The sequence below is a fragment of the Gnatocerus cornutus genome, chromosome 2 (genome assembly GCF_029298725.1).
Source record: "Gnatocerus cornutus isolate USDA-ARS CGAHR chromosome 2, icGnaCorn1.1, whole genome shotgun sequence".
Classification (NCBI taxonomy): Eukaryota; Metazoa; Arthropoda; class Insecta; order Coleoptera; family Tenebrionidae; genus Gnatocerus; species Gnatocerus cornutus.
Genome location: NC_142234.1, coordinates 8,463,422 through 8,489,368, shown reverse-complemented (window position 1 = coordinate 8,489,368; position 25,947 = coordinate 8,463,422). Strand labels below are relative to the sequence as shown.

Genomic DNA, 25,947 nt, shown 5'->3' with positions numbered 1-25,947 from the left:
TTCTCTATAAAGTACAAGATCGGATGGGACGACTTTACAACTATAATTCTCTCGTAATTGTCGAGAACTCAAGCAACTTTCCAATAAAGACGTGCATCGATCCACATACATACTCCAATCTCTCTAATAGATTCAAAATAAGTTTCGGCATGGAATGCATACAAGTCGAACCGGAGTAAAATATTAAACTCATTTTGTTATATTTTTTCGTCGTTTTCGATTTGCATTGTGTAGAGACATGTGCGACCCTGCACCACTATGCGAAACGATCCAATATTCTCGACGTCACCGAAATAATTTCACAAGAAACTCACGCCAACAGAAACGTCAAAGATACGTGATGGCTTCATAGTGAGGGCGCGAACGAACCGTCATTGAGTTTGAAACAAGTGTCGATAAACGCAAGAATAAAGCTCAATAATTAATGATGCGCCGGGAATGAACGAGGCCTTTGTAACCACAAAAAAAGGCCAAGCATTATTCGGAGGGTGAAGAAGAGAACGACACGTTCTGGAAGATTCAGAAACGTCAACGCGGATTATTTGCGGCTTCCAACAGGCGCAGTGAGCTCTGCATGCCGCTTTAATTGACATCTTCCAAGGAAAGTGATATCGAGTTTAGTCTTTACCTACTGATCATTGAAAACTGTCTGGCAGTGCGTGATTCTGGTTTTAATGCAGACGTTTCCAAAATTGAAACTTTTTTAGTTCAGTCGTTAAAAATATCAAAGGATTGTCACCTTTTGCGCCACTCACCGTCAGATCGTCGTTTCTTTCGAAGATCCGATTAAAATCCCCCTAAACCACCCTCTGCGCCCGATTTATTCGTGTCGGTTCTCTCAGCAAGAACGATCGTCAACTCGTTCCGACGATATAATCGAAAACCAATCTAGTTTCGGGGGTGGCTAATGGCAGCCACTCGAGATGGTAATCTCTGCATCTGCATGTACAAGACGCGGGCCGGTCGGCGCGTCGAACCTGCGCCGCGACGCTCTCACCGCCGCCGACGTCCAGGTCCCTCGCACACGCTTCTCTCCAGTAGTGGTCACGCTACCGGCGTCGAAAGCACACGCACCGTCTCCGTCGTCTCAATCACGTGTCATCGCCGAAAATGATTCCGTGATCTCGTCTTTTAGTCCTCCAATGGTGCGGGAGATTGCGAACGTGAACGATGAGGACATCGATGGTCATCTCTAACCACCGGAAGAAAAGCCGCCTTTGCAATGCTTGGAGAAGGAACCATGAATTCTCGATGTTTCGTCGACGCTAGTTCAATTTTATGAGTGTTGTTAAATGGACGTTCCGTGTTTATAGGATGTCGTAGTGGTGGAGTTAGGTGTTTTTTCCGCACTTCCATTATAACGTGTATTATTGTAAAATTTCGCCCTTTTTCCAAAGGGGTGGTGACGCATCCCTAAGTCCAACTGTGATTCTCCGTAGTGGTGGTTTTTCGCCGTTTTGTTAAAGTGTACCTGTGATACGATTAGAAAATTTGACTCAAAGGATACCTGAAGGGTTTGCTATATCTTTTTCCTTTTATTCTTGATCTAGGTAGATGATGACGTCCCCCGGGTTTTATACTGGGGTTCCACTCTTGGCCGTCATCATATTAGCCACAGCAGGCCAAGTCTTCTCAAGCGGTAAGTTATATTTTTAACTTTTTTTCGACGACACGGGCTGGTCCGAAGGAACGGTTAATCTGAAAAAACATAAAGTCAAAATTACAATGCCGACAATGAAATGAAAATATGAAAACGCCACAATAAATCCGCAAAATGTCGTTGCTTTTTAGAAAGAAAAAACTTAAGACGCTTGAAAAATTATTTGATGAAATTTTGTAGACTTTAAAGAAAACGTCTGAGTACTTATTTCAATTTATTGCCTCGGAGAACTAAACGACGTCGGTTTAAAATTCCCTCTTATTTCAAATGTATATAAAACGCCCCGCCACGAATGACTACAATAAGAAAAGTGCCTAATTTTTTTAAACCTGAGCGTGGAGTGGGAAGCGATTCTTATTCCTTAGATTGAAGTGTTCTCAATATCTATTTTAGGATATCGAAAGTTTCAAGTTGAAAAACCCCGAAGCGGAAAGCAAAACATAAAAATAAGTTCAATGTTTTGTTTTAACAAATTCAGATCTTTAGATTAAAGTTTCGAGTTATCAATCCTAAGTAGCAACTGGAGGTTTTTGTAAACAAAAATTTAACATGTTCTGTAATGTTATCGTAGAGTAACTTATCATGGATAGTTGTTGTTGCAGAAGTAACCTTATTGTCACAGTTAACGATTTGCGTAAACTTAACGTTGCTTGCAATTTAAATGAACATTCGGATTCTAAAACGGCATTCACATTCAACTTTTGCTACGTCGGTGTGACCTCAAGATTAATTCCAATTTGAAGAAATAAACTAAAGCAAAGTTGGGACTAACCGTGCTGGAATTGGTGGATGCGCCAGACCACCACTCTCTGAATTACTTCTTCGTTGCTTTTAAGCGTAGCGAAATTAGTCCCATAGTGGATCTTAAGTTTTTTCAGAATAGCCTATTCTTCGGACCACATTTGCCGTTTGAGTCTCGAATGCACTCATGAGATACCAGCAGACTTCGCTACCAAAACAACAGAGTTAATAAAGTCGCTTTTCCAAACTAAACGATTTTTCGTCTACGTCGAAAGCGCGCTAAAAACCCACCCTTTCTGGTTTAATATCTGCAGTGATATTTCTCCAAACATAAGAGAACGTGAAAATCCGGAATAAATTTGACTAGGAGAGAGCGTATTCTGAATTTCATAATGTTCGGTTGAGCTTTAAGCTCTTCCACAGCGAGATTATGTCCTCTGGAGGTTGGTTCGCGGAAATTTTTCCGCGTCTTCTCTGTGCCACCACCCACGAAAGAATATCACCCACACCTCTAACCGCCCTATTATTTATTTCGGCAATTTAACTTCATTGCAATTTACGATTCTACGGCGCCCGGTCTCTGATAATTTAATTCTTTAGAGGGACGCTCAGCGACCGGCGAAGAAAAATCACGGCCGTAACGCGATTTCTGGCCGGAATTTTCTCGCGTTGGATGTCTGGCGTAAATCAGAAAAAAAGAAACAAAAAATCGTGGGGATTATGGAATTTGTCGGCGAGAAAGACGAGAAATTAGGTAGCAGCCAAAAAGAGGCATTTTTTTCACTAATTTTTTAGGTGGATTGGTGGAGTCGATTTCATCACCAAAAGGACGCTTTTTTGGGTGTAGATGTATTAGAAATTTTGTTTATTTCTTTTTTTTAGTATAGTTCAAAAGCAAGTTAATTAGAAATTTGTTTGGAATTTGCGATAACAACGGTAGAAATTGAAAACGTGTCTGGCAATGCAATTAGTTTTTCGAGGTAAAGAATTTCAATAATTTTATGCAAAAAGTTTTACAATCAGTAATGATAGGTAGAGTCAGACCAAGCTCATAAAAGCTCGGGAGTGGGTGTGCACAAAGGCGCCACCAGCGACACAAATACACAATGTTGGCGGCAGTTTAAGTAAGTGGTTGTTTTTAATACACAAGGAAACTGTTTCATACCTAACTTCAGTCATTGTAGTTCTTAGATATTTTGGGGTATTTTATGAGTTTGGTGGAATTGGCAATTAATTTTTTTTTTGTGAATCAATAATTAATTAGATGGGAGTATTTCCAGTGATCGCGTAGATAAAATTCAAATCTCAGAACAATCAGCCAGGATTATTTTTTTTTATGCTTATTTTCTCCACCGAACTATTCACACAAAGCAACAATAAAAGTAAGAATCACTATGGTCTAAACATCGTAATCGTCGTATTGATACTTATTCTTTCGCTCCAACAAGTTGATTGTTGGGACTGCAGCGTATTCCGTGAGGTAATAAACCTGTCATGAAACTCTCTTCCATTTTTATATCTCTGCAAGAAAATTTAATACGTCGTTCCACATACACACAACTAGATTACACGTATCGATGGCGCCATCTTGTTTCTCATCGGTTACTATGGCAACAAAAAAAAAACGGCGTTCGCTCGTCTGTTCTAGTACGACAAGATTTCGTTATGGAACCCGTCAAATTTTTGCGTTGACCTAGATTGCGGATTTTTTCCTGACATTATTGAAGATTGAAGAACATATTTGGGAAAATTTAGGCAACGTGTGCTGAAAAATTAATCAGATTCGGGTATAAATAATTAATTAAACTAAAAGCAAAACGTTGTGCAGTATGTTACGACGGAGTTTGGTCCATTTTCGGCTAGTGTTAATAAACGCAAAACGGCGCTTCATATTGAAATAACGAAGTGCGGTTTTTTGAGCACTAATTCCATATAATTTGAAAAGCGTTTTCAATCCGCACGTTTCGGAGGTTATGCCGCAGCGCATATTTACCGATTTTATATGAACGAGAACGATATTGACTGACAATGAAATGAAATAACTGAAAATGGATTGCTACATGGTTTACATTGGAGCAATTTATTACTAAACGCAATAATTTCATTGAAAATATCTTCGACGGAACGATCTCTAATTAGCGATCGGATCGAACATATTAAAACCCGTTCCAAATTTAACAACGAATCTATTTCAATCCAGAAAACGGGACTTGAAAAATTTCCACCGACCGTTGAATAAATTAGTCGCGGGATAACCCCTGGCCTGAACTCGGGGAAAAAAAGGACCTTTCTGATGAAAAATTACGGGGTAATTTCGAAGTGGATGGAAAACGTTCCAAATTAACGGCTAGTGAATAATTTATCGGACACTTAGTCGATGTGGGTCTGCATATACTACTACACTTCAGGACAGGCATGAGGCAGAGATGAGTCCTGTTTCAACATTCAAATATTTATTATTCCCTGAGTAACCGTCAGTCAATATTGGTTCCTCTAATAACGATACTTGACGAGAGAGGTCCTGAAGACGTCCTTCGCGACAAGAGGAATTTGGACTATCTGGCAAAAAATCGAACAAAGAGGTGGAAAATCAGAGCTGACAATAGCGAGTCGAGAGGTTCGTTTCAGAAGAAAACACAAATAAAAAAGTACAGCCAGATCTCCCTACAAAGGGTAACTCTCTTTTTAGTCAGGAGAAACATGTGAACAGGACGCCTCTTAATTAAATATTTTTATCATTATGTCGTTTGCTTCCGAACTGTGAAATTCAATTCTCTCGTACAAATAGAAATAAGGAAGTGAATTTTTGCGTTACCTATATTAAGCTAAATATTTAGTGGGCATGGAAACAGATGTATACGTCTAAAATACGTTTTATCCACAGCAGGGAAGACCCATTTTATGTGACATTTTTTAGATTCTAATAATTTGAACTTGTAATTATAGATAAAACGTTGTATACAATAAATAACTGTGTATTGAGTGTACGTAATAATTACCCAACACTCTCAAGAGTTATGTGATTTCGAAAATTGTTTAAAAAATAACGTGTTATATCTTTGCTCACGTTCAATTTTCAGAATGAGAACAACGACGACGCCTGAAAATTGAATCGTCCCGTTTTTGAGGTCGTCTTCTGTGCCGTCCACTCGCAATAACAATCATTAAAGTAATTGATGTTGACATTAGAAGCGCCCTCTCGCGTCCCTCTCATTTCGTCACAACCTCACAAGTAGAGGGGACACACAGCATTAACTAATTGATGTCATGTTACAAGCATACCCGAACTTGTTCCAAAATTCACTTTTGGATGGGTTTTCATAAAGCTCGTAATTATTTCTGTCCAGGCAGGAGTTATGACCGTAGTGATTTAACGCTGTTTTGATAGTGTTTAAAGGGCTCGTTTACAATGCGTTTCAACGAGGTTTTTCGTCCACGTTTAATTGCAACGCTCTCAGTTAAATTCTGCTAAAGATCAGTTAGCTGCAACGATAATTGAGTGGTTCTGTATGTTTATCTATCATTTGCACATATTAATTATTATGAATGTTTACACAAAACAAGCAGTTCGTGTCGCTGGTTGTAAATTGCGCGATGCATACGTTATGTAACTTTATTAAATAGGAAAGTATGTATATCGTTTTGGTTTTTATTCGTTTAAAATAACAAGCACGGAAAGTCGTGTCGGATCACGTTGAGCCAAATTACAACAATATTGTTCTCAACAACTTAGTGAAGCAACAACTCAAATCGCTCGTACCAAAAGAAGCGAAAGAATTGCTAATTAAGAAGTTCTGCGGTTAAGAAAAACTTAAGCGAAATTGTGCAAGAATGCGAAGAAACGGCTTTTCCTCACGAATGCGGCATCAACGGGCCTTTAAGACGTCTAATGCAAAGATGGTTTGAAAGAACAGTTTTACACAACTCTCTACGTCTGTATTTTTAATGTCCTAAACATATATCATTAATAGATGTGGAGTTTAAGTATTTTCCGATATCGTTTATTGCATTCGGATCGTTATTTGTTCATTGCTTCTCCTTTTTAATGATTGTAATAAGATCTCGGAACTTGTTTTTGAAAATCGTCATTTCAGTATGAGTAATTGTGAAGTTGGCTACGTATTGATATTTCTGACAAATTGCGCTCAAATCGAGACCCTGTAATTGACGTGTTAAATTTTAATTTGGTTCTCCATTATTTAGATCAATTCTCACGAAAATTACTACCTGTAGAACGACATAAATTCTATCGTTGATATTCTAATAATAACGACCTTTTTTGGCCTGCTCCTTCACGCTCTACTCAGTCAATATTTTTTGTTTGTTATTGATTCAGCCAGCACTCTCGATATTAAACGGACAATTAAATACTCAAATGCATACTGGTCAATATTGAAAATGTCTCGTAAATTATAAGAAAATGGCAAATAACAGCTCGGGTATCGCTCCCATCGAGCAAAGGTCGAGGTCGAACTGGCATTTTTCATGTCTAAACTGAACCTACCCCTTGAAAAGTAACGATGAAAACAGAACGAAAAAACCATACACACCATCAGACATAATTTACAGAATCGATTCGGCGATTGAATATTTCATTTGCTTCACAAGTGAGAACGCTATTAATGTTTCAAATTGAATTGCATTTTTCATAGTAATGCATACCCGATTTCCATACTCGTCAAAATTTCCCTCGATCTTTTATTCGGAGCGAACAAATTTGCTGGATTCGCACCGACAATGACCCGATGAGGACAAAAAAACACCCCTGAAATGTCACCGAGCGAATCGCGTGTTATGTCGTCATTTTCGTTCGTGTAACGTTTGCGCGTCTCATGCTGTATTAATCGAGTGCGCTTGCACGGCATCACCTCACAACAAAGAAACATAAAAAGCTTATTTCTCTAAAGTTCTGGATTTAAAGCAAACATCGGACACGTGGGCAATTACCATTAAAAGCCGGTCGCGAAAACGAGAACATAGGACCGTTCCGGGAACAGAATAAAAATACGGAGAAACATTGTTTTAAAATAAAGCACCGGATCACCGCAATTTCAAAGTTGTTAATGTGGAAAAATGGGTTTTTATCGCAGCTTCACTTTCTTATTATACAGCTTTAGTCTATTTGCTCATATTTTTATGACCTGTGAAACAATTTAGACTTGTGTTAGACTAAGATATTCGTTGCCCCATTTATGTATTTACATAATTTCCATTTTCTAGTGAGAATTATCTTGGTTCTGGCAAAGATGAGCGTAGTTAAATTCTTGTATGTAAAACATCTCTTGAACGGAAACGTTAATTTAAGCAATTCTACTAAAAAATTAGCCCGTAACGGCGAGCGTGAACGCCAAACAAGCTAATGGCGGGTCCATCCCGAAAATGACGTGACTTATGGCTCATTTCATTAGCCATCTGTGGTTTGTACGGTCGCAATTGAGATTTATTTTTGTCTAGCGACACACTCAACCCGTCGTCTTGGTTTCCAGCCAAAGATTTCCCGAGAGAACGACTCTAATTTGATAAGCCCGTAATTGCAGAAATGGTGAATTAAGAATAAAGCCCAATAAAAAAATCTCTTTGCAGAAAATTTAATTTCGTCAGAGTTGAAAAACAGCCACTCAGACAAAAATAACACTTTTGTGCTTTTCCGAAATCGTGGCGTCAAGGAGGGAAAAAAGACGCTGAAGCGCATGAAAGAATGGCGTGTGATCGTTAAAAACTCAGAAGGGTAGGGAAGGATTTCACTTCGGGCAAAAGTCATAATATACAAGAAAAACATTGCGGGCCGGATATTGCTAAATCAAGAATAATACACGAGCGGAACTTTTCTCCCTGAAAACAAATCATGCAATCAACCGAACGTTTAGGATTTATCTTTATTTTTTTTATGAGTGCACCTTTTGGGTTGTTTCATCGCTGGGCGGGCTTGGATTGTTTGTACAAAAAACAATTGAAACAGGAAATTGTGCAAGGTGCGGAAATCGGTCAAGAAACACAGATAACTACTGTTTTAATAATAATAATTTAAGATCCTATCTTTTGAAACCGATTGCTTTTGGAACTCCGGCTACTCTTATGATCAATTCGCTGGAAATTATGCAACAATGCAAATGGATGCTTCTGCAAATATTATTATATTATTCGGGTTAATTGTATCCCATTATTCAAAGGTGTAATGAGAAGCATATCAGAACCATATCACTGAATAAATGTATAGATTTTCTGGTAATAATTCCGAAAAAAATCCGAGCATTTATTTATGTATTGTGCTCTTATAGGCAATCGTTGAACAGGTGTCCTACCCGTCGCAATAAATCAGGTCTTCATTCCCGCATAATGCCTCAGGATCTCATAAAACAATAATTCAATTAATTAAAATTCCACCTTCATCACAGCGTAAGCGTTATCGCTCCGAAATTCATTTCATAATGCGTCTCTGTAAATTTTTTCTGCGGCAGCGTAAACTTGCTTCAGAGTTATTATAGGGGCGTTATCGGACCAGAAACGGAAGTCTTGCGGGAAATCAAGGGTGCCCGCACTAGGTGTCGCACGCTCGCTAAATGCCGGAATGGGAAACCGGGTCAGGAAATTGGACGGATCAACTGTGCCACCTCTGCATACCAATTCGGGGACGCCATGTATTGGTGTTAATCAGAAATCGGAGCAGTAAAAAATACAGCTTGAAGAATTCTTGGCGCTCAATCGCAGCGACGATTTTAATCTCAGAGAGTTTTCTCGAAGGATGCGTCAGTCATCGCTTTCACCGTTTTTCTCTGAATGCACTTTTTGCAAAGGGTGCCTTTTCGCATCAACACGGCCAGTGACTTCTTTTAATAGCATCCAAGTCGGTTGTTAAAGTGCACAATACACAAAACACTCTTTGTAATGGAAAAACTACGAAAAACGACAACAGTTTCTTTCACGTGAAATATTGCATTTAAAGGGGAGTTGTTTTCACGTCGACTTTTCTCGATGATTCATGTTACGACCCTCCTCACTTCTTGTCGAATGAAAAATGCGCTTATCAGGATGCGTCGCGATGCCCCTTCATCGAACCAGCTCTAATTTAAAGACAACATAACACGTTAATTAAGCCCATATTCACACACCGAGGCGGAATTAATTTAGCGTCCGGTTAATTTCGCACGAGACTCGCAAAAAGTTAATGTGTATATTTAATTCGAGCGGGAGATTAATTACACTTGAAAACAGAGGACGGCAATAGAACAAACGAATATGAATAGGGCGTAAAAGTAAGTCGCAACGAACATAATGAATCAAAAACAAAAAACTAGTTCAAACACGTTGACGGGAATAATTAGCGAGACGCAAAAGGAAGAACCCAAAAAAAATCAAAAAATATTTACTCAGCACCGGTGCTTCAAATTCAAAATATTAAACGTAAAACTCGGCGTTGGGAAATTAATAGAGCGGGGTTAGTGCCGTATGACGCCGCACACACACGCCCCTAATTACATAAATATTTACACAGCCCTTGCGCTGGCCAGTGGACCTCTTAACGACGACATATTTCACCTAATTAATAACGTTTCAGATCATAATTAGGCGAGTTATTTTTTAATTATAGCCACAGTTGGCCGAATTGAGTCAACATTATTATCTGAAATTTGCTCCGCACACAAGACAAAATTTGCATGCTTCAGCCATTTATTAAAAAGGACAACACGTTTTCGGAGAACACTCATACTGTAATGGGTTTCGGCCTCGAGGCACACACAAAATTTAAACATCGAATAGCGAGCGAAAACGTGGACTTTTTCGAGAGAAATTGGAGAAAAGAGTATGAATAATTCTCGAAGGGCAAGACCAAAGTGAAAACGGGACTTGAAAGGAAAACCTCGGCATTATGAATGAGTGATGGCAGCTAATCAAAACCTAATGATGATGGATAATAAATTATAGTTATGCCTTTACTTGATATTTTTTCTGCTTTTTCAAAATCTTGAAACTTTCCTTAGCCTTCGGGTTTTCTGTGTAAATTTCTCGGGGAAAAAATTCAAATCTTCAGACTTTCGAATGGAAACCTTATCATCTTATCAATATTAGCAACAAAGTTAAATTAATTAGTAGGGGAGAGGGAGGCATAGTGGGGTACCGGGGCATAGCGGGGTAACACTCCTGCTGCTCAAATCAAACGCCGTGAAAAAAGTCGAATAGCGTGTTTTGATTGGTTGTTAGTTGGCAGTTAACCACGTGTGTTTTAAAAAACAAAATGTGGAAACCTATATGTTTTATAAAACAAAATGTGAAATTCAGTGTTTTCGTTAAAAAATTCGCGAAGTGAGGGAGCAAGTTTTTTTCAAATCTAGTCATACAAATGTAGTGGCTAAATATGATGAACCTGCTCATTTATGTGCAATATGCATTGATGCCTAAGTAATTTTAGAATATTACTTTTTCTAAGTAGGCACACAGTTATTCAAAAATTTCATTTTCCCATAGGGTACCCCACTTTGCCCCTATGTGCGGGGCAAATCCCATTTTTCAAAATAATGCTCACATGTCGTAAGTTTTTTATGGTAATCAAAAAAAGTACAACAAAAATCATCCGCAATACATTAGTCTATGATATTTAGTAAAAAAAAATTGTTAATTTCTGTTATTTTAACATGCGCGGCTAATTGAATGTTAAGTACCCCACTATGCCCCCCTCTCCCCTACTACCTACATTTTTTTTTTAATTCTGACGCTACTCGCGTTATCGACCATGCAGCTCTCCGCACAATGTTCAAAGTTAGTAAACTAAATAATAAAACGCTGCAAGCGGAGCCCCTGTATCCTCTTCCAGTAATGCCATTAAGACGTCGCTTCCTATTCAAGCTCAAAATCGTCTAATCCTCATCATCCGTCGGAACCTCTTTAAATATCAATAATTGATGCGTTAAAAGTGGATCGACGCTCAGGCTCGTAAATATCGCGTTACGGTGAAAGAATGCCTCGGCGTCACCTTTCCGCCGTCGAAAAATCCATTTAAGGTGATGGGGTGGATACATTTTTTCTTTCTTCGAGATGATGTGGTACGTATGTACGGAGACATACACGTCGTGCATTATGGATGGAAATACAAACTCGATATACTATAGTGACGAATATTCCTCGCATTAGAAAACGAAGGAAAAAGCAAGAGAAAAGGAAAACGAGTTTTCCAACTTTTGCGGCTTGCTCTTATTAAAAATGCATATCAGATTTTATAGGAAGCGCAAAATATCCTGTGGAAACTTTGCCAGTAAATTTTACACTTAATTCTATTACCATTTCCTAAATAATCCTTTAAATGAATTAAGGCCATCCGAGGTTTCTATTTCAAAATTTTGCAACAAGGATACAAGGGAAATTAATGGTATTTTTATGCGGATGGAGGACACAGAGCGATAAATCGAAAAGGTTTATAGCAAAAAGGAAAAAAACGCGCCGTTAAGCGGACAATAATGGCTTAACTGACCAACAGAACGCAGATTTTTTTTATTAACGAACGGTAAATGTAACCACCGCCAGAAGAATCAAAGTTCCCGCCGAAAACGAACTGCGTTTTATCCAGGCAAGAAGTTGGCATAGCGTGATCACCCCCATCGACCAATCGATAGCGACTTAACACGCACCTGGGGGCCATCACACGTTCCGATGCTAATGGAATCGTTCGCCCCCACCCTCGGGAAAAACCTGGCCGAAAACGGCTCCGATTTCACAAAGGGCGTTCAGAGAGCGGATCGCATTTCCCATCAAACAGTGTTGGTCGAAGGACCTCTTTGAAGCCCCGTCGACAAGTGGCCTCGTTAAGGGCGCTAAGTGGAACCTCGACCCGACGCAATTAGACAAAAATCGACCGCAGAAGACATGAAACGCAGGCGGTGACGACAGCTTTATTTAATTTGGACTTGAAGGCTAGATGGACGTAACTCCTCCGGGACATTGTTCTATTTTTATAGCGATAACACCGGGCTTTCTAGGACCAAAAATAAGTTTTCCTTCAAAGGCGCGTTACTCAAAGGATAATCCCACGAAAAAATGTCTCTTCTCTTGTTTGTTCCCCTATCGGACCGCCGCAAGAAACCAATTTACTCCCGAACTTTCTTATCGATTGCGAATTAATTAGATTTGATGGAGTGTGTAATTAGTTTCATAAGAGAAGCTGCGATTTTGGTGTGCTCGTGTTTTTTCTTTCGCTTTAGTCCCTCTTTTCTCGAAGAACGTTATATCCTTTACATGTGTAAAGAATCCGGGTCGGAAAGGCCGCTCTTTTCAGACTATTGAGCTGTGCAAAGACTCATACGTCACAATGTCTGAAACTCACCGCGTTGGGTATGTAAGAGGGATGTAGCCCTGTTCATTTCATGCACCGTCAACTTGCAATGCACATCCTTCCAGCTTCCAAACCCGTTGGAATCTTTTATCGAGCTCGGGGAGATTTTCTCACCCGTATTTATTACTTCGACCGCTTCGGCCATTCAATCTCGCGAGAAATACGGTTTCTGGACGGAGGACGCCGGAATTTGGAAATGGTGCGTGAGGCGAAACTACGCACTTTTGGGTTGCTCAACAAGGACATTTTGAAACAAACGAATATTGTGATAACTTTTATAATTCGATAGATCGGTAGAAACGAGTATTTCTAAGTAAGTTAGAATAAACGAATTGCACGAATGAAACGATATCACCTAATACAGAATACTAAAGGTTCAGTGAAGCGAACAAATCATCTGTGAGCACAACTGTAAACTTCGAATTGACGTTTAAGCAGGTATTTGAGAAAAACTATGAATAAAACGAAACAACAAAATGGTATGTACGTGTAAAACTAGGAGAAACTGAATGGTGATTTTGCTTCCAAATAACAAGTAAATCGAACGAATAAAACCTTGACTGAAGTTTCGACATTGAATGGAGCCATCTTCCGATCCCACTTTGAAATGTGAAAATCGATTTGAAAGCATGTGGGGATGATTAATTAGTAGAGAGTTGACATCGCGAAGTCATAACGAATATAAGTCATCGTCAATAATAATCAATATATAAGTAGCGGTATTCGATTACCGACTCTAATTAAACCTATTGGAAGCCGGATTTTGAATGCGACCCACGTATCCAACGACCACCTTTCAAATTCAACTTATGATATATTGCGGTGGCGTCGCTGTAATTATATACCAAAACCTTAGACCGACCGCCGCGAGCACCACAATGAATATTCATTACGTTTCGAAACACTGCACACACCCATAGGGAGAAACGTATTCGTTAGCGAGATGTATGAATAAGGACCTCCGGAATCGGAGGGGGGTGCGACGTTCATACGAGGTGGTATTATGGTAAAGTGGCAAAAACAGGATAGTGGCGGTGGTGCTCTTTTCACTAATGAATGTTTTATGCGGTATGCAAGCGAATTCAATTTCGACGGAGGTGGCGAAGAAGGGACGGAATAAATAATCTATATATAGTGTGTGTTTTTGTTTTGACGTTCCATTCGGTACAAAAGTGACAAATGATACCTGATTGTAATAGGAAAAGCGACCTGGCTGAAAATTGAGAAATACGACGGATGGGTTTGGGTAGGGAAGGGTTGGATCTTGCGGCTGAAGGTTCGGAAATGAGGCGATTTTTTATACACCATGGTCATGCCGATACCGATCCACATTTTGTAGATAACAAAGCCAACTGCGGCAGCAAATGACGCGACTTTTGCTCCCTTTTTCCCTCATTCGCACAAAACAATCTTTTGATAAAATCCGGATTCTTAATAACGACGAAATCGTTTATAGGAGGCAATAATCCAGAACACTTCGTAATTCTCAATATTTTTAACGACAATACCATTATTTTCTTTCATTCGCGTGGAAAATCCCCGCAGGCAGACATAATTACACACTCTTGGAAAAATTGACGGTTCTGTGTTAAAATCTCGCGGAACCCGATCGATGAGTGTTTCTTTTTAATATGCATCACGCAACAAAAAAATTCTTACGCATTTTTTTCGCATCTTTCGTGCGCAGACTCTTTGAACTTTTGAGGAAAATGTCAACTATGTTCGTGCCGCACGATTTCGCTTACGAATTTACGACGTTTTGTTTTGTTTTCAAGACCAGTGGTCAATTAAGCTATAGCAGCACGGGTCCCTACAGGGATACCTGTGGTGCACCGGTGATCGGATAAGGTTCACTTTTCCGGCTCTTTTACGTCGGGTTGACGTCGAACATCTTTATTTTAAAACGTGAGACACGTTAGCATGTCCCGCGACACCTACTCTGATGAAAATTGGTGCAGGTGTGGGACTCGAATTTGTTCGAATCCACTGTCACGAATGTCAAAGTTTCAGGCTCTCGATCTTTTAAATGGAAATGACTTGGAGACTTCGAGCTGTCACTCGATGTTCATCTATCTTTATTTTGCCGATTGGGAGATGGTCGAGGAAATTGTGTGGAAAAAAAGCAAAACTGCCAGCACCCACGGTTGCGTTTTTTAATAATGGATTCGTAATTAATGAAGTTTGAGCGTTCACGGTTCAGTGTCTGCTCAAGATTTTCGTCGAGACACGGTTTTGTGGGTAGCGATAATGTTTTTAATGGTGTAGGTGGAGATATTGATTGAAGAAAAATAAAGGGATTATTCTTTAGAATCCGCCGGCTTGTCTCCGAACCGACACATGACAAGGAATCCCTTTCACTGTAATTTACTTTGTGACACCTCGAGGTCGAAATATCTGCGAAGCTCTCTTTCGCCGTAATATGTCGGTATATAAATTTAAATTTAATGTTTTGTTCCCGGCAGACGCCAAAAATTGATATAGAATCGAATTTTTTCGTCGTCTCCTCGGTACTAAATTGTAATTTACAATCAAACTTTTCCCCCACGAAGACGTCGACTCGACGTTTCTGATTTATTTCGATTTCGCAACGCGTTAAATTTGTGTTGTGTAAATTATCGGCTGCTCGTGGAAATTTACATTTGAAAAGAAAAACTGCCATTAAAAACCCGATAATTTTCCAGAAATTATATGAGAGTTATATAAGAATGGCGGCGTTCGTACGGGACTTCGTCACGCTACGCCGCCATTATCACTTATCTAAGTTTCAAACTCTCTGGCGTGATGCGGGAAAAAATAGGAAAACGATGATGGACGGCGTGTTTCCGGATTTTTTCCTGATGTGTCTTGAGATATATTCGGGTTCCAACCAATGCATTTGCTCAAATTAACAGAAAATGAAGTCATCGAATCCTGATAAGAAGATACCTAAATGTATGACAGTTTGGCCAACTTGAGCACTTGACACGCATTCACTTGTATTCCTCCTTGAAACTTCCATCATAAATCCTGCGTGCCGCCGCCAAAGTTTTTCGTCGCCCATCATCTTATGATTTTTTAATTTTCTCCTTCGAGTGCCGAATACAAATTAATCTCATAGATGTCGCACGCAGAAGCCGCGATAAAAAGTCCACCAAAAGGGTCAGAAAGTTGGCGATCTGTAAAAAAAATCCTAATCCTATAGGAGTAACACAAACTGTCATTAATCACGGGCTTATCTGGTGTTAGTGACGTCACTCAGGTCCGAATTCGAACGCACGCCGAGCTTTGTTCTCTTGTGACGACGCCAGAAGGCGACGTTTCGAGCTAATAGCGTAATTGGGTGCAAAAAACGAAAGGAAAATCCTTAGGTAATTTGGCATCGGACATCATCACACGAAATTTCTTTTTCTTTCTTACTTTTTCCCCTTGTTCGATCTGTGGCTTCGATTAAGACCGATTAATTTATTGCCGCGATGGCGCTACGTGGTCACGTATAATGCGTGTTGTTGCTCTTAAGAGGAAATTGCATTCGATGTTACGTGGGAGAGATATGACGGTTCATAGGAAATTAACAGTTTTATATTACCCTAGCTTTTTGGGTTTCGCTTGAGGTTTATTGTGGTTGACGGGTTGTTTCGCATGACGAGGGTGGAGATTACGAAATTTTTCCTTACTCTCACAGTTTTACCCAAATCGGGCAATATATGCCTGTAAAAATCAAAAACCACCGCAGATTAACCTGTAGACATCAATATTGGAATTGGACTCTTTATTGCTTAACTTCAATAAATTTTTATGACGCTTTTACGATTTTCATATAGGATGGCTTGATATAAAATGAATTAAAGTTATTGCTTACCAAGGATATAGTCCTGTCAAATTGTCGAGAAGAATGCTTCCATTTTTATCGCCTTTCCTAATAAATTAGAAATATTGATAGATTTACTCGTGTTAAATTCAAAGAAAAAGAACCAACGAATTCGACTTTTGTGTGAAATAATCAATCTTGAAAGACTACTAACGACTGTAATAACTGTTACGTTTAAATAAATCAACTGATTCCATACTGACCAACAATAATAATAATAAGATCAAAATCTATATCAATAACTCAGTAAAGTGAATATTGTACAGTTCCAGTTTTGCTTTTATAACATCATTATTTATAAATCCCTATCAAATCATATCACATTCAATTTTTGCTTTTTTTTCATTTCGACTGTAGTCATAAATCACATAATTCAATTAAAATACGGTTTGCGGCGTTATTATTTTAAAATCGTATTTTCAAGCGAGTTTTATTGCTTTAATTTCATGAAATTTCGCTTGATGTGAATTAATATAAAATTCACGAAATTTAACATAATCACAACCAATAACCATGTATCAATTTGTTTTATAAATGCTGTGCAGTGGTAATATTTTTTCAGTTTATTTAAATCTGCAACAAAAAAAACTGTTGACTCGATTAACGCAAATTTTTATCGGATTTGAACTGGACTTGGTATCTGTTTTAATACGTAAACTGCAGATGTTACACCGGTCCAATTAAAAATTTTCGTGTACCCTCGTAAAGAATACATTAGGTTCATTTTGTTCATTTCTGTTTCTTTATCTTTTTTATTATAAAAAATCTTCAGGATGTCCGGGACGTTATGATCAGTTAACGCCACCGGACGCAACAACAATAAAACCTTTCCCGACCACTTCATGACGAAGATCGAAACTGAGAGAGATGGGGGTAAAGAACGCTTTTTGTGTGTCAATTCATATTTTCGTTGCCGTCTCGTGTTAGCTTCTTCCATTTTAAATTCGGAGTGAAGTCGAGCCAACAGCAGCAACTCTTGTGCGTTTATACTTTGCCCAGAGTTTTCCAGACGTCTGTCGCTTTGACAAATAGGACTCTAATTCACTAACGTTAATTTAGTGGATGCCATGTGAAGATGTGTCTTGAAAGGTTTCCAAAGAGGTTACTACTTTTAAACGAGAGCAGAATTGCAGTCGTTTTTTATTAGTTCGATTAGGATGAATGAGAAATTGATATAATAACTAAAAGCAAAAATTCGCTTTCAGCTTGGTGAAAAAATAATTCGAAAATGTAACTCCACAAGTTAAATAAGAATTATTTGCCACCTTGGGAACAAATCAGTGAAAATTTGCACTGTTATTCTGAGTGCCTTTTATTACATATAATTACTTACGTTAGTTTTGAGTTTTGTTTACTTTGTTAGAGTATTACGACTGCACTGAAATGAAGATATTTGAGTTTAAAGGTTTGTTAATGAAACATCCAAGAGCTTAACATTTGTGAATACATTTCGTTCTGTTTAATTTTATCAGTGCTATCCCGGCGCATCCACCAATTTTTATAAAGAGTAATTTGGTTGTACGTCGAAGTAATTTGGTTTATCCTCGTGTGAGAAAATTTGATGGTCTTAAGTAAAATCGCTTGTGATTTATGATAATCGAATCAGAGTTGGAGTAGGTGCAGCGAAAATTAATAATTTCCCTCATTCGCATTTGCCTCATTGAAACGTCAGCGTATTTTCACTGCGGGTGTCTCGACTGTCAAGTCAAAGCAGCGCGTTTAATATTTGAAGGCTTAAATAAATTTATAATCCCCGTCAAACAAAAGTCTCACTCCCGGAATTTAATTCGGCCGATTCATTAACGCGAGTCGTGTGTGCGCTTTTCCCTTTCCCTCGCAAAACCGTCAACAGGTCGAATCCTTTAATCGTCGCGCTAACTTTCAGTCGGCCTAATTATCGAGCTTTTAAAGCTGGGACGCGACGTCGTATTTTATTCGACCGAGCTTTTGCAGGACACTTCCGCACTCCGAAATCGGCTGGTGAATTATGGATGTGTGCTGCATTGTCATTAGAATTTGACGTTGACGCGTTGTCGCGAGTCGACCTGTTTGCTAATTGACATCGGGAGTATGAAAACACCGAGGATGGATGTGAATGTTTAATGGGTTTCTTGGATTCGCTGTCGTTGTTGTTTGATCAAACAAAACGAAATTTTTACAGGCAAACACAATATTTGTTCGGATACATGGGGAAATTTTTAAATAAATATTGTGCAGGAATTCGCATCGCATCGATCGAATTTCCCTCTGTGTGTGCGCGTTCACATACAATTGAATTTTAAACGGTATTTTCTCTCAGGATATTGTGATCTATATGTGTACACGTAGGGAGAATCTATCTGCAAATACATTACGGAAAATACCCACCAATAATACGTTGGGATATTGTTCGCGTTCATCATACAAATAAATCAGTTTTGTGTCTGCGAGAGCTTGTTTGTTGGGAGCTTTCGATACATGAGACCCGTTTTTTGTCGAAAGCAAACAAGTGGTTTGCCGCTGCGGATTTTTACGGCGCGATTTGCGACGACACTAAATTAACCGCGCGGATTTGCCGGCGATAACCGCCCTCGGCGTAGCAATTACCGTTATATTAACCCAGCAATCAAAAACACTTTTAGGCCGCATCATGTACTCTCAGTCACATCGTTTTTATGAGTGGAATAGTTTTTTATTTAATAATCATGTTTACAACTCTCAATTTCCGAGGCATATTTCTATATTCACACATTTGTCTTAAATTTAACTTATAGATAAAAAATCGCCTACCGGCGTTGGACTCGCTTCTCCTACATGTTTTGTTCAACTTCTGATGTATGTAATTCATTATTCATGATTTTTTAAATGCTGTTTGATAAAGGATACTTTACTTTATAACAGACGCTGTTTTATAAACCTTTGGCTTTTTCCTAATGGTGCTTTTTCCTTGATTAAATAACATAAACTTGAACTTGCTTAAATATTATCCAAGCCTTTCGGTTTTCAGTTTTAAGAGCTGCTTTAATTTTTACTGTTATTAACGTTTCTCCAATTATAGTATTCATGTTTTCGTTGAAAACGTGTTTTACCAATCGGATTAAACCCAAAAATAGTAAAGATTCCGACACATCAAGATCTTACCCATGCGACTTTTTACTGGTTTCTTCGCATTCATGTCGTTTAACATTAACACCAGCGACCTCGTTCGATCAATCGATATTTTATATCGACAGCCGCCGCCTAATAATACCACCCTCAGCGTGCGTACACAAAACAAGTCAAATTCATTTCCTACAACCCATCACATCACTTAAAACACTAGTCTCACATCGTTTCCTTTGAAATAATGATTAAACTCCGGTCACGAAATATCAAACGTAGGCGTGTTCACATATCCCAGGAGCCCATGCAGGAAATCGCACAAGAACACAGATACGGCCCTGTGAAACTCCCTTGCCTCATTTCTTTGCGTTATAACAATACATATGCGTATTTATGAATGCGTAACAGCGTGTCGGGGTTGTTGATTTAACATGGCGTGCGTGGAGCCTGAAAACTGGCTTGAAACGCTGTAAAACCGCTTCCAGGCGTCTTTCGTGCCGAAACGCGGCCGACGCGGGGCGGCGGAGTTCGACTTCCCATTTTCCAGGATGTGTTCGGCACACGAATACTCGAAATGTGCACGGCACGATTTTTTCGGCTTCACTTTCGATCAGAATCCGGTCCTGTGACGGTCACGGAATTATTTGGCAGAACACGAATCCTATAAAGGGCAAGAATCGCCTGCGACCCGCAGACAATGAACCCTTTCGGTGCTTCGGCACAGTCGGAGATATAATTACCTGTTCTTTATTGAACGAATTTGCATGAAATGGCTCCCTTTTGTTCTATTTCAATTAAAATCGGGGCCATCGCCGCCTCCGTACTCGAATAAAGGAGATTAATGCAGGGATTAAAATTAGCACAGTGTTTGTTTAACTTTTTTTACGCTCCAGACGGAGACGTTAGCTTGTCCCAGGAGAGATTATGGAGCTTTATGGCGGCAGCACACTGAGAAAAATTTACCGATGTGAGAGAATTGGTTCTCGTTTTTTTGACAATTAATCCGTTTCATGAGCCATTTTTGAAACAATCAAATGGATTCTGCTTTAGTTTACTATAGCCACAACGGAAAATATGCTATTTAAAAGACGTAAAGAGAGTGATCCATCGGCTTCAGTTTACAATTGCACGTACCAGAGATATTTTTCTTTATGTCTATATCAGAATTTTATGATTCAGTTCTCTTTCCTTATCCTTTATCGGAGTTCAAGAATTGCATTTGTGTTACTGCATCTAAGTAAAATAGTTTTATCAGTACCTGTTTGGCGATTATGTTGACATTTTTTCTCAATTTAGTTTAATCGAGAGATAAAAACTGACTTTTGTCAGGAGAAGGAACTCTTTTTATACTGTCTCGTATGCGCAACGTTGCTGGTTTTTTGAGGCACAAACGTGGCGCCGTAAATTCCATCTTCGTGTAGCATCCGAGTCGGATGTGGATTTAGTAAGCAGTAAAGTCCATGTAGAAATAGAAAAACGATATAAGAGTGGAGCCGTAAAATTTTTCATTACGTTAAAAGTACCTTCAATATATAAGAAAAACGAGCGTCCATTATAAGCTTGTCATCCGCGACAAACTTTATCCATCGATTCGAAGAAGGAGTCGATGTCCTTTGAAAAAAGCTCTTCTCCTATAAAAATGGCCTCGGCGTTCTCCACCATTGTAATCTTGCAGGGGTTAATTTCGTCAGAAAGAAAGTCGTCCACAATCGATTGCTTTTTTCTTAAATCCGTTCTTACCGTTTTGGATTTCTGCTGCGGTATTTAATAGTTCTTGTATAACACTTTAATCCAAATCGAGTTTGTCTTTGGAAGTTTTCTTGGACGTTGTGCTTTTATCGTTTATTTTCTCTCAGTCCGCCTCGAGGCTTTTCTCGTATGTCCTGAAACTTTTAAGGGATGATACTAAAACGGATTCGCTTTTGACCATTCTTTCATGACACACACACACACACACACACACACACACACACGATTCTGAAGATTTAAGAATGCGTCTTTCACTGTCGTTCTTTTCTCAAGTTTCGCATTTTAATGACGTGGATTATCACGGTCGGACGATGGTGAAATATGTGCGAACCGGCGGATATTATTCCCCTACATCCTTGAATAATAAATGCTTCGACCAGCCCCAGCGTTTGCCTTCTCGTATACGCTAATTTCGAAAGCAGTTACTTCATTGTTTTTGTAAAATTGAATATGTTGTTCTCTTGTTTATTCGCGTACAACGTAAATATTTACAAAGTATTAATTAAACAGCAAATATTTATTGCGCCACGGAATGTACTCTTTGTGTGGCGTACGTGCAGCTTCATTCCGTTTATTTCGGAACAACGGCAGTGCATGCACATACACCTGCCGGTTTTCCACAAACATCTCCACATTCAATTTGACAGAACCATTGCGGAACGTAAGACCAAATTACCACTCATTTACCTCGCAACTTGAGCTGTTTCAACCTCTCTACGGTTATGGCGAAAAAGTCCCCTTCCAGGTACCCAAGCACTTAAACCGCAACAAGCTCCATTTTCATATTCAGCTATGAAGAGGGCCGTTTTATTATAACTGCAGAGCTCTGCTACCGCGAGAGCGTAAATCAAGCACCAAATGCGCAGAGGAGCCACGATTTGAAAATCAAAGTGGAAAAAGATTACACAAAAAGATGGTTTAATAATGCCTACAAAATCAGATTTATGCTTCAACAAGGACTCTCTTTTATGTCATAATCAGCAATTACATAATAATCACATTTTGTAGGACAAAGTTTGTGTTTAAACGTGGGTAATTATGACATTGTTACTAAAATTTCATATACTGCGAATTTATCCACTACTAGATAAACCTACTTCTATTTATATTATTATTAAATTTGAACTATACATATATTTATCGATCTCTACAGTCTCCTGGATGTAAATAATGTGCCACTACTTTGACCTTCGTGAATTATGGGTTGGCGAGACATTTCTATAAAGTATGACTAACATTTACATGTGTTAGCACTCAGTTTTTGTAGTACATCCATTAATGCACGTTAAATTTTCATCCCCGTACGGATCTTCTAAACATCCGAATCTGTAATTTCGGTAAGCGTCGTAAAGAAGGGTTTTACAACCGACGATAGGTCCATACGTAGGGTGCAGACCGCGACAACGATTACGTTTTATGGCGGCTTCGGCACGCTCGGAAATATCACGTTGACAGCCATTATAATAGACCAGTATGGCTAAGCAATTACAATCCTGAACATGGAATTGCTCCCAGGGAATTGCGGCCCCGTAGTCTAAATATTCTGCTGGAATAAATTTGGATTTGTCGAAAAGGGTTCTAGGTAGTTATATGCAAAAGGCGAAATGAACGCCTCCGGCCGTTATTTCGCTGTCAAACTTACAGTTTCCTAATGCAACGAAACAGGAGTGAGGATTGTTCATTAAATACAGTGCATGGCGTCACACCTGAGGTTTTACTTTTTTGCTGCAAAGAGACGGTGGAAAATTACTGGTTTCGTTGGGTTTCACAGAACCACGAACTTTGTCTAATAAATGGTTAATTAAGAGAATAGTTATGAAGTTGACGTTGTAAGTTGCGACTTTAAAGTTTGGAGTCACATGTGTGAATTCTATGGGTCTTGTGCGAGGAATAATTGTTTTCTGCTACAATTTGTGTGTCCATTCAGTAAATAGCGTTTGTGAGAATGTTTGTTTAGCTAAGGTCACAGGTAAACATAGGAGTTGTTTGATGGCCAGCCTGGGGAAAAATTACATGAAATACATACATTAGTTGTTTTGTCTACTCTAAAATAACACAAGAAAATGACTTAAATCATATTAAAAATTAATTGTTAACTGTAATTTGTAATAAGAATTATTGGAAAGGAAAGACATTTCTAAGTATTAAAAATTAAAACAGTTGTCGATATCTGCCCTAGTTTTGTGATCCGGTAGGACGTAGACGTAGCGTCTGTTCCGGTCCCAACCGATAACCTTTTGAGATCAGAAATGTCTTCTGTAAATTTTTAACTCTAAATTTTGTTCTTGCCAACTAACAATTCTAAAAATAACACTTTTACAAATTCTAACGTGACACACGAACTTTTCAATTCTGACGCTGTCTTTTCTTGTTTTGGAGAGCAACATAAAAATCGATTGACAAATAATTAATGTCCGACAAAGTACAATAGCTCTTTTTACTACAACTTGATCAACTTCTGCCTGATTTCTCTAGTGTCGTTTGTCACTAGCGGAATCCTCATTTTTGTTGTTTTTCCATACTGGCATGTATTGTTTTTTTTTCTAGTGCGCGGCGGCCGCTCTGGTGAGTACCTTCCTCCAGCACTTCACACTTCTGCCGTCGTCGCTTTCCGTAAGTCCATCTATGCGCTTTCCTGTCGGTGCCGGCAAGCAACAAACGAATAAACACATCCCCGTGTATGAGGAATGTTATTGATTAGAACGAGGGTTCAGCCCTCTCTGGTTGCGTTTTGTGTCGCGTCGTTTATGGAACCTCGATAGTTCCGTTGTTGCTCCGTCTGGGCCATTCCCGTCACGCGACTCCCAACCTGGAGTCGTTTTTTGTTTTATGTACACTCGTCGTGTGCGTGTGTTGAATTCAGCTTCGAAGGGAAATTGTATTAAGGTAATTAGGTATGTGTTGCGGCCCGTTCCGGTGTCGGATCGACGTTGATTGCGACGTCTCGAAATTTTACTAGGAAAACCACTTCTAGGGCAACGATGCATTATTAACTCTCCCTTTGGGTGTTGTTGCAACTTTCATGCTACCGCTCGTTGGCCCTGACTTGTGGAGGGTTTGTGCGTGAATTGTGATGACCGGCTCTTGACAAAACACAGCAAGCAAACGAAATTATTAGCATATTATCCCGCAAACTGTTGAAGCTCTCCGAGGAGCAACCGAACAAGAACAATGTGATTAGAGAAATTCGACTCGGATGTGTTTTGCATAGTAATATCGTTCGCAACGAGCAAAAAAATCAAGCGGCAAAGCATTTCTTCGGGGAATCTCAGCTCTAGTTTAGGTTCTTTTTAAGCGGCAAGTTTACAAACTGACCGCTAAGCCGGGTTCGAGTACGCCAGCTATGTTCTTGTACATCGTGTTAAGCAAAGCCGCAACGGATTACCGGCGTACAATAGTGCTGTTCTGGGTTGAGCATTATTTCTCCAACTGCTTTCGAGTCGATGTTTATTCTCGGGGTTCGCGAAGAAAACGAGCTCAATTTTTCCCTCAGAATTGCTACAGAGATGTGGAAGTTATTATCCAAAATTTTTGAATAGATATGTTTGTTATAAAAATGGTTTATATTGTTCTCTCTAGAAAACCGGCGCATCCACCAAATTTCGTGTAACCTTTCCACATACTGTCTATTCCTTAAGTTTGAGAGTATTCTGTTATGAAGGTAGAGACTTGTTTAAAACAGAAGCTTTACAACTGTCCGAATCAGAACAGCAAAAAACAGAATCCACCAATAAGTGGGTCCACCCTTAAACCTACTAAAATCTTCTATTTTGTGGATTTTCCAACGGCCGTCTGGGTTGTAATTAGCCCTCACAAACGTCGTGTGACAAGTTTACACTCCCACAGGGCCTTTTATCGTTTGTTAAGACATCCAGCGAACGACCGCCGCTCCAGTTTCGATACGTTAATTAAGGGACGACGCCTTCGACGTTGCTGATAACGAGGTCGGACTTGAAGGGAATGCCATGTCGAGGCGCCCGTGGCGCTCGACATGCTCCCGAACAACGGGGCGTGCTGCGTCCGTCTTTCGTGTAATTGCAGTATTCACTAGACACAATACACCGACGGGCGTAAATCAAACTACAACACACGCTCGCATGTAATAACGCTTGTTCTTCCCTTTACAACGGCTCTGCAGGTTGTCGCCTCCTAGAGATATTAATATCCGTTTTTATGCTAGAATGCTCCGAAAGCTCTCCCCACACGTACACACAAACCTCACTTAATACTCGACGTACACATATTAATTTACGTCTTATTAGCGGCACGCCCGGCTTAATTAAATTTTCGGTTTCGTGAGAATCATCATGGAGTCGTGAGCCACAAATGTGATGGAGGGTTTCATCTTACATAACAGTAGACGTAAAGCGAAATTCAAACATAATTTTACCAATCTTGATGATTTTTTTTGCATCCATTGTTATTGTTCTTTGCGAAAGTCTCTACTGTTTGTTGTGTTGTTAGGACAGTTTGTAGCTACTCGTCTTCTCTAATTAATGCCTGCAGCTGACATTCTTTTACAAGGAGTCATGCATTTTGCTTTGTCTC

The 25,947-nt window shown here is 39.3% G+C and overlaps 1 protein-coding gene across 6 annotated transcripts in view; it reads left to right on the top strand.

Annotated features, from left to right (window-relative positions):
- Positions 1 to 25,947, top strand: part of Lar (tyrosine-protein phosphatase Lar) — a 144,641-nt gene that overhangs the window by 61,737 nt on the left and 56,957 nt on the right. For 5 of the 6 annotated variants that reach the window (XM_088030407.1, XM_088030410.1, XM_088030406.1 and 2 more), the window contains exon 4: positions 1,551 to 1,639. In XM_088030407.1, coding sequence (XP_087886533.1) covers positions 1,555 to 1,639 — 85 coding nt within the window. In that variant the 5' untranslated portion in view covers positions 1,551 to 1,554. Of the gene's footprint in view, positions 1 to 1,550; positions 1,640 to 23,946; positions 23,965 to 25,947 lie in introns of all 6 variants that reach the window. The other variant, XM_088030405.1, reaches the window with a different exon arrangement.